General features: G+C 35.1%; 1 protein-coding gene across 3 annotated transcripts in view; it reads right to left on the minus strand.

Annotated features, from left to right (window-relative positions):
• Window positions 1-13,894, minus strand: part of LOC145279729 (DNA ligase 4-like) — a 73,404-nt gene that overhangs the window by 58,808 nt on the left and 702 nt on the right. The window contains exons 1-3 of one of the 3 annotated variants that reach the window (XM_080131020.1): window positions 13,184-13,693; window positions 4,229-4,477; window positions 436-513 (exon numbers count right to left, since the gene is read on the minus strand). In XM_080131020.1, the coding sequence (XP_079987146.1) occupies window positions 436-513; window positions 4,229-4,477; window positions 13,184-13,201 (345 nt within the window). In that variant the 5' untranslated portion in view covers window positions 13,202-13,693. Of the gene's footprint in view, window positions 1-435; window positions 514-4,228; window positions 4,478-13,183; window positions 13,694-13,894 lie in introns of those variants that run through there. The other 2 variants (XM_080131021.1, XM_080131022.1) reach the window with 2 other exon arrangements.

The raw sequence follows: 13,894 nt of genomic DNA on the forward strand, positions 1-13,894 counted from the left end.
GCAAAATGATAATTTAAGGTTCAGATAGTGAAGAAGCCACTATTTAGTAACACGACACGCAATCACACGACACATATATATATAAACACCACCCCACAACGTAACACTACTGCCTAAGTCTGTATGCATGATTGAATTATTTTTCCCATAACATGCCTTTATCTTGAAAAAGCCTAAATAAACTCTTTGGTGAAATATTGATCTCTTCCCTATGCATTTCTTTGTTGTTGATTTTATTTCATTTCATACAGACATGTTTATTTTAATCCCTTTGTTTCTTTCAAATTTAACTTTTACATTTTGTCAGATTTTTGCCCTTTTAATCTATTTCACGTATAAATAATAGATTTGTTCCTTAGCTTTTAAATGTGTAAAAAAAAAAAAAAAAAAAAAAAGAAGAAGAAGAAAGAAAGTGTTGCTCTTTGTGCCACTGACTTCTTTGATGCCATAAGCTAATCGTTCTCTTTCCAAATGTGGCAGCAAGAGACGTAATGCAGGATAAAAAGAGTCGGCCTGAAAATAAATAAAAATCATTTAGAAAAAAAGTAAACATGCATGTATCTCTTAAATTTTCATCTTTGTCATTTATAGTCAATTAATCGTTCGACTTTTTTCTTTTAAAAAAGTTTTCTAACCAACATGTCTTAAAAACCTATCCAGGTACTCTTAAAGTTTTATGTTATGTTTATGAAAATTTACAATGCTAATCTATCCCATCCCCCTAAAAAATATCAAAATTAAAGAAAAAAATTCTGTATGATGTATCTACCCATGATGGAAAGAAACTATTGAACACCAAAAAATCACATAAATTAATCAAGTAGTTATGTCTTAAAAAGAAAATAAAATTTTATGGTTAAATGACAATCAATGATCTCTTGATGTAACATAGCATGGATGCGTGTTTGTAAATGTATGAGAATTGATGTCACTGGTGGGTGGTGGGGAGCTATAAAAAAAAGAAAAAGACAAAGATCTTGTGAGAGACATGGATAACGTTCATGATCATGTGCGAGGTGTGAAGGATGCTTGAGATCATGTGAGTGGTGTCACGGCTGTAATAACGAGGAAATAAATGTTGTTAAAAAGAACAAGCAAGTCAGAGTTATTTTCTATTCTTTGTCTTGGTCTCCTTTGTGCTTGAAACTGCACACAATATGTGTTGGTCCATAGACGACGTTACATCGACACCATTTTGCAAGAAAAAGATAATTCCAAATAATTCAAACTTTTGTGAAATCTTAGAAAGCGATTTTTAATACGGGGAGGGCATTAGAAAAAAAAAAAATCAAATTTGTTTAAAAATGATTTTTATTATAAAAGTAAAACTACTTGATCAATTTACATGATTTTTGGTGTATGATATTTTTTCCATCACAAGAAATTAGCACCAAATTTGACAAAGGTGATATCTATGAATTTTTTTTAAGTATGATTTACTTTAATGATAGATTAATTAAACAAAAAATATCTATAATGCACAAATCCAATATTAAACTGGAAATTATATCAAATAATAGATGCAGTAACATGAAACTGAGAGTATGTTAATATGTTTAAAACTGCCAACACATCAAAACACAGGTTTTGCACAAGCATGCTAAATGGAGCTCATGGGAAAAAGAAGAGAAATTCATATAACTAGCATCAATGTGTTTGTTTTTAGGAGTGATTATAAAGAACGAAGAGACAGAAATTACTATTTTTTAATCCGTGTTGGTGAATAGGTGTGGCAACATGATGGCAGGCTGACAAGTGAGTAGATGCAACCCAAGTGCCGAGTTAAGTCATCAAATTTCTACTGGTTAATTTTTGGATTTCATCACCTTTTTATGGTCTTGTTTTATGGGCTCACAAAACAATTTCTTATTTAAGATTTAAACACAGACATTTTTGTTTCAAAATGAAAGCATTTTATATTTATTATTTTTACTAGATGTTCTGTGTGGAGCCATTTGCACACAAACCTGAAAGCAGAGAAAAAAAGGGTCAGAACTCGTCTTAATTCTCAGTATTGTACTTTTCATTTCACTTTGCTGATTCAACCAAGCAGTAATCACACTTTTCTTTTTGTCTTCTTCCCAACTCACAATGAACACACATGAACAAGATATTAAAAAAAAAAAAAAAAAAAAAAAAAAAAGTCTCCTTATGCTGCCAGCTCGAATCCAGACATTCATCTTATTCTTATCTTATTTTTTTTTGTTTTGGACGAGTTTCATGTTTGAGTGCCAGTGCTTCTTTACAGTCGGTGCACACCAACTCTCCACACATTTTTATCACAAACAGTTTACACACTTTATTTTCATATTATTACAATAGACAGGTTATCAATATGTTTGTTATTATAAGGCATTTTAACACATGTTCTTTGGTGTTTCTTTTTCATTTAAATAATAATCAAAGTTTTTGTATTGGCATCTGCTTTATTATGTGGCTTTTCATTGAAATAAAATAAATTGGCTGAGCAGAGAGAACATCTACAAATAAATAAATGACTGAGACATCTTATTTTAAATGTAGTAATATTGGATGTGGTGTGTTTTAAAATAATGTTTAAAATGGAAGTTTCTACATAAGGTTATATTAAGCAGAAAATCTGAAAATTCCATTAGAAGTTAAAGATTAGAATTAGAGCTATGTGTTTAAGATGTTGTATCACAAACAAAAAGTCTCTAGTGACACAGTGGATAAGCAGATAAAATCTTTGTGTTCTTTTTGAACTGTGAAAGAAAGCAGTTGTGTTTAAGATAGCTAGATCGAGTAGGGGAGAACCCACATGTATGTGTACTGTAAACAAAAAATAGAAACTGCAACAAAAAAAATCATTCAATTCTTAATCATCGTGTGCTGTCATTCTTAATAACTTTTACAACTGATGTTATTAAAAAAATAAGATGGCTATAAGGGAGACAACTACTTCTGTTATGTGCCACTTACACAACAAGAATCCAGCTGTTTGCATATGAGCCATTGTCTGGATTGTCCACTAGTCAAAGAATTGGTTCATCATAGCACTACATAAATCATCATTGTCATCATATTCAGTCTAACATCTGTTTTACATGGTGGCAGGTGTTGGATAGCTTTGAGAAATTGACTTCCAAACTAACCTATCTCTGGCTAGGTCTTTATTTCTCCCTCTTTTTCTCAAGTCCATCCTTATCATTTCCTCCCAGGTTTATATGAGACTTCTCTTGTGAACTGAACCTGCTACCTTACCTATTCTACATCTATTAACACAAGAACTCTTTCAATGTGACCATACTATCAAAGCATCTTGTTCTGCACACATCTCCCTATACTCTTCAGGTTTAATCTTTCTGAAGTCATAAGATCTAAGACTGTCTTTAAGACTCACATTACGCATCCACCATATTATTCTCATGTCATTTCTCTTGATGCAATTATCATTATTTAATACTAATAGATTATTACTGATAATAATAGATATTACACATCTATCTAATACCATTTCTCTCCATTGCGACATTTATCTTCAACCCTTACTGACCAAATTTCATTTCCATACATCATCACACTATGCACACACGTCTGATACTCTTTCCTTCGTCAACAGTTGCAATGCTCTGCTGGTTAGTAATAGCAAAAGTTCCCTGAACTTACTTCATCTACTTCTGTTGCAATCACACTAAAACAAAAACTAGCGAACACCATTTTTGATGGCTAATTGTCGTTATATTTGGTTTAACACCAATTTTACATATTTGCAAGCATGTGACAGCTTTAAGAAATTAAATTCTGAACAGTGATTTATTTATCCCTCTTTCTCTAATTTTTATCACTTCTTCCCATGTTTTCCTTGTCCTTTTCCCTGTGAAGTGACACTGCTATTTTAATGGTTCCATATCTACTGACCCAAGAAATCTCATCCACTCTTTCAACATAGTCACACCATTGAAGTCTCCTGTTTTGCAGACATCTCCCTATATTGTGCAGATTTAATCTTTTTCTAAGATCATCAGAACCAAACCAGTCTTTAAGACTCATATAACACATTCATTGTATTAGTCTCATATCATTTCTATCCATACAACACGTTCTCAACCCTTATCGGCCAAATCTGAGAGAAGCAAAATCATCAATTTGTCTTGTTTAGAAATTGAACTCTAAAATTGATCAATGCAATATTTAGCAATTGTTAAAAAAAAAAGAAAAATTATATATATATATATATATATATATATATATATATATATATATTTACCGTTTTTTGGTCTTTATGGAGATTCTTATGTATCTCCCTCCAGTGTTGAATAAAGCGATGGAGAATTTCTCGTTTCTTTGCATTTCCATTCACCTTTTGAATTTTTTCCAATAAGGTCACTAAATCTCCAAAGGAAACATTTTCTGCTACTTTAGGTTCAGCAGCTGGAGGGTCAGCTGTTAGGGGTTCGTTGGGATCCATCAGAATATTTTGGGGGTTTATTGCAGAAGATGTGTAGGTTGGTTCCTGCTGAAAAAAAATTAAAGCTTACAGATCAACTTCAGAATTTTCTTTTTCTAAATCAAATTATGATGAATGTGATTTAAATCATTTGTGTGATATTTCGTTTGTTGTGTGATATTTCGTTTGTTGCGTGATATTTCGTTTGTTGTGTGATATTTCAATAAATAAAGATTATAAATAAATGGAGAAAATTATTGCTAAAAATTACGAAGAAATTGTAATGAATGAGTAGTTAAAGAATTTCAGTATTTTGATGATGTCAATTCTGGAAATGATCAAAGCAGTTTACAATTCGAAAAAAAAAAAAAAAAAATGTAAAAAGCATGTGATGTTAGGTAATTTTTTATTTTAGGAGTATAAATTTTTTTTAAACCTAATATACTTGGTATCATATACTGTAAACTGTTTCTGCCATTTCTGAAAATAACTCAAGATTCTTAGTTAAATAACTGAAATGTTCTGGGTATCCATTCATTACAAACATTCAATTTAAACTTCTTAGAATATTGTTTTAATGTTTTTCACAAAAAGTAAATAATTATATTTTTTTAAAACTGGATTTTTAGTTGAGAGTTTAGTCAGTTTCTTCTCTGGGGTTGTTGTTGTTTTTTTTTTTATTATTGTTAATTTACACAACACAAGGCACAGTACCACGAAGTCATAAGTGGCTACTATATGGGGCCAGATTTGCAGAGATACTATGTAGGGAGTTGGGCAGTGAGATGTCTGTTCACATCACATTTGAACTTCTGCATATCAGTACAGTCAGGGAAGCAGGGGCCCCCCAGGAGGGAATTACAAAGTCTAGCAGTTCAAGGGAAGAAGATATTTGAGTAGAAAGCTTTATGGCATCTGGAGATGGAATGGGATGAAAATGGTCAAATAATCATCTTTGTAAGTAGGAACAGGCATTTAGACAGTTGTAAGGTCGTTTGACTTTTGTCACAAATAGAATGTGGTATCCTGGAGTTCCATCTCTTGCTTGGCCGGTTCTAGCAGAGGATAGATTTTATCAACACAATATTTATTTGGGCAGAGATATGTCTTTGATGCCAAATCCACACAATGGAAGTGCTAATCACCTTTGACTGAACTTCAACTCAATATAACGCAAGATATTACACGTACATATAAACAAAATAAATCTAATGTAAATCTACTACAAATGAAATGTAATATGCAAAAAAAAAAAAAAATCAATAATTGGACTTCTGCTTCTAATAGTTTTTTTCGTTACAATCAAATTGAAACCACAAAAAATATATCGGTTTGAAACATTGTCGCTTGACTCACCATTCCTCTAATACATACACATATTTCCGTTTAATAAATGTTTTTGTCTTAACTAGAAAATTACGAACTTGAGTAATCAGCTTTTGGATTTGCTTTATAATGACTGAAATTACATTTTTCAGCATTTTTGTTTCGCCTTTTCCCTTGCCTGATAAAACCTGCTATAGCCTCGTGTTTTATTTATTTTGATACTTATGCAAAATGCAGATTGGACTATTTTTTTAGATTAGATTTAGGAGTTCAATTCGAATTTTATAATATTTTGTTTGTTAAATTATATGGTAAAAAAATATAGATGCATTAATTTGCATATAAACGAATTAGCTGTTATTAGAACAACGAATTTGAGAGAAGAGTGGATGGAGTGTTTGGCAGCGAAGGGAACATGCTGAAATTAAGTTTTGTGTATGTCCTGGGTTTGTTATCAATTTCTTTTCTTTTTAGATAACAAGCTATTTTTGGCAGAAAAGTAAAGTTGATGCGATTATGTTATGGAGGAGTTTAAATTGCAAGTCGAGAGTTGAATTTTTTTTATAGTGTCATCATGTTTTGGAGAATTGTTTATACAATGCAAGAGTCAGATTTTTTTTAAATGGTTGCCGTCATGTTATCATGATAAGCATAAATAATGATTTAATAGTAAAACAGTTTGAACATTGTTGTCATGTTTTATGAATTATTTAAATAATTATTTGATAATCAAACAGTTGGTTAAGTTGGAGTTTTCATTTTATGGAGAATGATATGATTTGAATTGGACTTTTTCTATTCAAAGGCTGTCTAGCCATGTGTGGAGGGCTAGTTGGGTCTTGCCTGTCTGTGGAGGGCTAGTTGGGTCTTGCCTGTCTGTGGAGGGCTAGTTGGGTCTTGCCTGTCTGTGGAGGGCTAGTTGGGTCTTGCCTGTCTGTGGAGGGCTAGTTGGGTCTTGCCTGTCTGTGAAGGGCTAGTTGGGTCTTGCCTGTGTGTCGAGGGCTAGTTGGGTCTTGCCTGTCTGTGGAGGGCTAGTTGGGTCTTGCCTGTCTGTGGAGGACTAGTTGGGTCTTGCCTGTCTGTGGAGGACTAGTTGGGTCTTGCCTGTCTGTGGAGGGCTAGTTGGGTCTTGCCTGTCTGTGGAGGGCTAGTTGGGTCTTGCCTGTCTGTGGAGGGCTAGTTGGGTCTTGCCTGTCTGTGGAGGGCTAGTTGGGTCTTGCCTTTCTGTGGAGGGCTAGTTGTGTCTTGCCTTTCTGTGGAGGGCTAGTTGGGTCTTGCCTTTCTGTGGAGGGCTAGTTGGGTCTTGCCTGTCTGTGGAGGGCTAGTTGGGTCTTGCCTTTCTGTGGAGGGCTAGTTGGGTCTTGCCTGTCTGTGGAGGGCTAGTTGGGTCTTGCCTGTCTGTGGAGGGCTAGTTGGGTCTTGCCTGTCTGTGGAGGGCTAGTTGGGTCTTGCCTTTCTGTGGAGGGCTAGTTGGGTCTTGCCTTTCTGTGGAGGGCTAGTTGGGTCTTGCCTTTCTGTGGAGGGCTAGTTGGGTCTTGCCTGTCTGTGGAGGGCTAGTTGGGTCTTGCCTGTCTGTGAAGGGCTAGTTGGGTCTTGCCTGTCTGTGAAGGGCTAGTTGGGTCTTGCCTGTCTGTGGAGGGCTAGTTGGGTCTTGCCTGTGTGTCGAGGGCTAGTTGGGTCTTGCCTGTGTGTCGAGGGCTAGTTGGGTCTTGCCTGTCTGTGGAGGGCTAGTTGGGTCTTGCCTGTCTGTGGAGGGCTAGTTGGGTCTTGCCTGTCTGTGGAGGGCTAGTTGGGTCTTGCCTGTCTGTGGAGGGCTAGTTGGGTCTTGCCTGTCTGTGGAGGGCTAGTTGGGTCTTGCCTGTCTGTGGAGGGCTAGTTGGGTCTTGCCTGTCTGTGAAGGGCTAGTTGGGTCTTGCCTGTCTGTGAAGGGCTAGTTGGGTCTTGCCTGTGTGTCGAGGGCTAGTTGGGTCTTGCCTGTCTGTGGAGGGCTAGTTGGGTCTTGCCTGTCTGTGGAGGGCTAGTTGGGTCTTGCCTGTCTGTGGAGGGCTAGTTGGGTCTTGCCTGTCTGTGGAGGGCTAGTTGGGTCTTGCCTGTCTGTGAAGGGCTAGTTGGGTCTTGCCTGTCTGTGAAGGGCTAGTTGGGTCTTGCCTGTGTGTCGAGGGCTAGTTGGGTCTTGCCTGTGTGTCGAGGGCTAGTTGGGTCTTGCCTGTGTGTCGAGGGCTAGTTGGGTCTTGCCTGTGTGTCGAGGGCTAGTTGCGTCTGCCTGTGTGTCGAGGGCTAGTTGCGTCTGCCTGTGTGTCGAGGGCTAGTTGGGCCTGCCTGTGTGTTGAGGGCTAGTTGCGTCTGCCTGTGTCAAGGGCTAGTTGGGTCTGCTTGTGTGTCAAGGGTTAGTTGTGTCTTTAAGTCATATGAATGTCATGAGAGTACTGTCAATTTCTTTTTTTTTCTCTTTATCAATTACAAATTGTTAGATAAAAGTATAGAATAGTTACAAAAAACCTTTTCCATATTAAGAATGGATTTCTAAATAAAGCTATTATTTCAGCATAGTTCGTATTCTGCATAAGTACCCTTTCTTTAACGAAATGATGACGAAGTGGATAATTTTTATCAAACTGGTTAGAGTTAGTTTAGGATTTGTGAGACTGAATGGCCAATGCTAACATATTTATATTGGTTTTAGGTTTGATCATTTTTGTTTTTAATTGTGGTCTGCCAGAAATATTTTTCACAGCTTCCGATTCGAAAAATGCTTTATGTTCAAATTCTGTAGAAATATCATAGCTTATATTCCTGAAATATTAATATTATTTATAGACTAGCATCTTTAGCTAGCCTGCCCCCATCATCATTACAAGCGTATATTTACCAAGACAAACAACTTCCTGCTGTAAAAGTGACCCGCACTAAACAATGTAGCTAAATGAAAAATAAATTTTTCTGGTAATATCTACTGGATCCATGCTTATTATGAAGTTGAATTATTTTTGGAAAAATGCACATTTTCTTTTCTATTAAGTTTTATTTTATGGTACTTATGCAGAGAAGGTACCATGCTAAAATAATGTTATTTAAAACCCCATTCTTAACACGGGGAAAATGTTTTGTAAGTATTCTGTACTTTCACCGAGCAATTTAATAAACAAAAGATACCATAGAACTTGAAAATACTATAAAAGAATAGCACGGTACCTTCTGTGCATAAGTACCAATTTAATTTATTACATATGAAAATTCTTAAGGGATTGTGCAGTTAAGCCAACAAATGACTAATTATTTTTTTGGTGATGGGTGATCGATTACCAAACTGGAATTTGTTTCAGTTTAAAATAAATAAGTCAATTGGCATGAAAGAAAATATGTAAAACTTTTGAACACGTTCTTTTTTTATTTATTTTAGGCATGGCCAAAACGGAAGGAGGAAGTAAGTATTTATGATGAAGTCTCTCTTTAAAAATTTACCAAAAATTAAGTATCCATTCAATACAAAATTTTGACCAATTATTAAGTGAAGAATGAACTTTATAATGGTGTACTTTTTTTTTTCATAATCGATATTTATATATATTTCTTTTTGTCTACAACCCCCCCCCCTCCCCTTCTTATTTGTGGTTACAAATATGCTTAAAATAATCAGCCGGAACTGAACAAAATATATTGTATTGTGAAAGGGTAAGAATTGTAGATAATAAAAAAAACAACTGCGCACGTATTAGATTTTAAAGTTGAAAATACAAATTTTTTAATGCGTTCAATTTTTCATGTTTTGTATTTTGAAGTGTGAAATTTGCTGAATATGTTTAGATAATAATTATTATCAAAAAATAAAAAGCATATATTTTCATTATTTTTACGAAAAACACTACTTTTAAATCTCTGAAAAATGAATTAATAATTTTCTTTTAGTGGGCCCAATATTGCTAAGATACCATTAAATAGGAAATGCTTTGAAGAATCGATAAAAAAAAAAGACTTGATAAATAAGTGCGCATTTTGCTAAAGATACTATTTCTTTTGGCAAGTTCTTGTTACTTGATATTAACTCACCTTTTTTTTAATTTTTTTTAACATAAGAGTAACCACTTATCAAGGCCTAGAGGCCATTTGAGGATGAGTTAAAAAGTGTATAGTAGTTAATAGGAAAATATCGTAGTAATCGTTAGTAGTGGAAATTTGGTAAATTGGATTACTTAAGGGGACGGTTCATCAAAAATTGTTTATGCTGAACTTGAAGGCACCATATTGTAGTCAGCTGGAAAGCAGGCAAACGAAAGCGAGTTCCACAAGTGTGCAGTTCTAAGAAAGAAACTTTGTTCATGGAATCTATGTTTAGGTTTAGGTACAGATAAAGAGTGGGGGAAATTATTGATAGTGTTTTCTGCTAGACGAGTGTTTCTCTGAAAGTTAGGCGAGAGGGGACCATAGATTGGAGCTCAGACGAGCACTTGCCGTGAAAATAGCGATAAAACAGCGACAGGCCCAACGTCTCTTCTGTGAGAAAGAGGTTGCAGGGAAGAGAAAAGGGCATCCCACACTAGGCTTTGAACTCTGTCAAGGTAGGATAAGGTCTTTCTAGCAGCTTCTGCCCAAATGTGGCAACAATACTCCATCCTTGGACATACCTGGCTCTTATATAGATAGAGAATTGCATCAGCAGTGAGATATCTTCTTCTTCTTCTTCAAAAAAGAAAAAAAGTACTTTGCTTATAAAAGTCTGTTTTCAGATGAACAACAAAAAAACTAGTGTTTTCCACATTCTCTGTATTAAAAGAAGTCAATTTATTTATTTATTATCCCTAAAAATCGTAAAATTTGATTTTCTTAAAAAAAGAAAAAAAAAAAGTACTTGGTTGATAAAATATTCGATGGTCTGCATGTACTGCCCTTGTTGACCCATATTTCTGCCAGGGGTCGTTAGTGGCATTATCTCTCAAACAAGATGGCATCTGGCTTTTTCTTTGATAAAGCATCCGATAATATTTGATTTTCTTAAATAAAAAAAAAAACTACTTGATCGATTTACATGATTTTTGGAATATGACATTTTCATGCAGTGACAAGTACGTACATTATAAAGATTTTTTCCAGATTTTTATTGTAAAATAGATTACTTGTGGACCATTTAGTGCCCATACTTACAAAACTGTTTAAACGTTGTCTTAAGGAGAAGTGCTTCCCATCACCCTGGAAAATCTCATCAGTATGCCCTGTATTTAAGAATTCAGGTGATCGCTCATCCCCCTCTCAGTACAGGCCAATAAGTCTCCTGTGCGTCATGAGTAAGTTGCTGGAATCTGTGTTAAATACAGAAGTAATCAACCATCTCAACAAAAATAACCTTCTTAGTGACACTCAATATGGTTTCCATTCTGCTAGATCTACAGCAGATGTGCTTACAGTTATATCTCATAGGATTAGCAAATCTCTCGACGGAGGCAACCTTTCTAGGGCAATTGCTCTTGACATATCTAAGGCCTTTGATAGGGTATGGCATAAAGGTTTACTTCTCAAGATCTCTAGCTATGGTATAGCTGGAAATGTCTTCTCAATTATTAAATCATTTCTTTCTGATAGTTTCATAAGAGTAGTAGTTGAGGGGCAAAAATCAGAAGCTCACAGTATTAATGCTGGGGTCCATCTTGGGCCCAACTCTTTTCCTGATCTACATTAATGATCTTCCAAATCACATCCTTACATCATTTGTAGACATATATGCTGATGACACTACCATTTATGGTAGCACATCTAAGATAGTAAACGACCAAGTTCTCTCTGATTCTCTCTCCTCTGATCTTGAGGTACAATGGGGAAAGGAGTGGCTGGTTACTTTTAATGCATCTAAAACCAAGCTTCTGTCTTTACATCATCAACATTCTGATCCACATCTGGCATCAATTGAAATGAATGGCTCTCGTCTTCAGGAGGCCTCAAGTTTTGACAAGCTTCTAGGCTTGACAATTACTCCTGATCTTGAATGGAACACGTACATCAATCTGTTGCCAGGGCCGCTGGAAAAATGGTGGGATCTTTCTATCGATCCAGTAGATATCTAACTGCTGATGCTATTCTCTATCTATATAAGAGCCAGGTATGTCTAAGGATGGAATACTGTTGCCACATCTGGGCAGGAGCTGCTAGAAAGAACTTGTCCTGCCTTGATAGAGTTCAAAATAGACTTCGTAGTCTCGTAGATGTCCTTTTCTCTTCCCTGCAACCTCTATCTCATAGAAGAGATGTTGCGAGCTTGTCTCTGATGTATCGTTATTTTCATGGAAAGTGTTCGACTGAGCTTCAGTCTATGGTCCCCCCCTTGCCAAACTTTCACAAGAAACACTTGTCTAGCTGAAAACACTATCAATAATTCCCCCCACTCTTTATCTGTGCCGAAACCTAAACGCAGATTCCATGAACAAAGCTTCTTTCTTAGAACTGCATGCCTGTGGAATTGTCTTCCGTTTTCCTGCTTTCCGGCTGAGTACAATATGGTTGTCTTCAAGTCTAACATAAATAAGTTCTTGATGAGCCGTTCCATATGAGTTAACAAATTTACCGAATTTTCATTAATGATTATATTGTCCAATTTCTACTGTACACTCTTTAACCCTTATCTTTGAGTGGCCTCTTGGCCTGGATAATGTGGTGATGACTGATGTCAGCCTGTGTAAAAAAAAAAAAAAAAAAAAAAAAAAAAAAAAAATTCACTTAATTTCATCAAGTAGTTTGTTTTTTTTTTACAGCGGAAAAAACACGTTTTTTTTTTATGAGAGCGCGTTGAAGGCAGCCATCTTGGATTAAAAAATTGTTTGAATTTTAGAAATGCCAAAGGGAGATAACTCCAGTTAAAGCGCTGACACCCCTTCCCATGTTTAATACTAGCTTTTCTTCCTAAAAATCGAACAGTTTGTTCGGTATCATAACAAATTGTTTTTTCCGTTGTAAAATAAAAACTACTTGATGAAATTAAGTGAAATTTTTTTTTCGGAGAACTTCGTTCCATAACGATACATACAATTTAAACTTTTTTTCGATATTTTCATTTTTTAATGTCTTGACTAAACTGTACAAGTACCAAAAAAATAAAAAAAAAATAAATTAAACAAATTTTTTTTTTTATTATTATTTTTTTAATATATTTTAAACTAAAACAGGAAGTCCCGTTTTGTAATCGGAACATTTTCACATCGAGACTAGGTTTTCACCCGACACCGGGACGGTCGCACTTAGGGTCGCCTATGCTTCTGAATAGCCGGCCATAAACAGGGAAACAAAAAGGTCCATGAGAATCCTTTTTTTCTTGTTAACGATAGTGCACAATTACCGGAAATAGTATTTTTAAGTGTCGTATTATTAAACGATATTTAATGAACGTGAACGAAAATATTAATTTAAAACTTTGGTTTTCTAATTTACTTAGTTGGAATGAATCAGAATAAAAATAAAATAAAATACCTGTTTTTTTTTTTTCATGTAAAGAAATTTTCCATTTTTTCCTGTCAATCAGATTTTGCTTGTGTCGCAAAGTGCCGCCCCGAGGAGAGGAACGAGCACGATCCCAAATTGCGATCTAATGGAAATATTTTCTAGTTAAAGAAAAAACTGTTCTGAAAAATCGGCCGATACCAGAATGTAATTTTTAAAAAATCAGAGAACTTTGGTTGTCGAGAAAAAAAATCGCAGTTAGATATGGCCAAACGGCGAAAAGACAAAGTTAAAGTAAGAAACACAACGACATGGGAGAAGGAAAAACTGGCTGTTTTAAACAATTGGTTGGCCAGACCTAATAAAACTAGCACAATTGACAGAGTTGAGCTGAACTGAATACATTATATGAGATGAGTTTGACATTCAAATTTAATTCCTTAAGCATTTCTTAAACGTTTTAAGAAAAATATTCACAGCTAAAAAAATCGTAAATAAAAATGAAAACAAACGGAAGTGATATCCGGTTTCGTCAAATCTAATCCGGATATCACATCCGCCACGTGAGAAATTGTTTACAACACTGGATGAAACAATAACAAAGTAGAGTTTAGTATTATATTAAATACAATTAACAAAAAAATATCAAAACTTTTTTTTCCATACATTTAATTACACACACATGCAGTATTATTATAGATGATCAACACCCTCAGCTAAATCACTGGCATAAAAAAATGA

This window comes from Euprymna scolopes, chromosome 7 (genome assembly GCF_053919585.1).
Source record: "Euprymna scolopes isolate OS-2025 chromosome 7, ASM5391958v1, whole genome shotgun sequence".
In the NCBI taxonomy this organism is placed as follows: Eukaryota; Metazoa; Mollusca; class Cephalopoda; order Sepiida; family Sepiolidae; genus Euprymna; species Euprymna scolopes.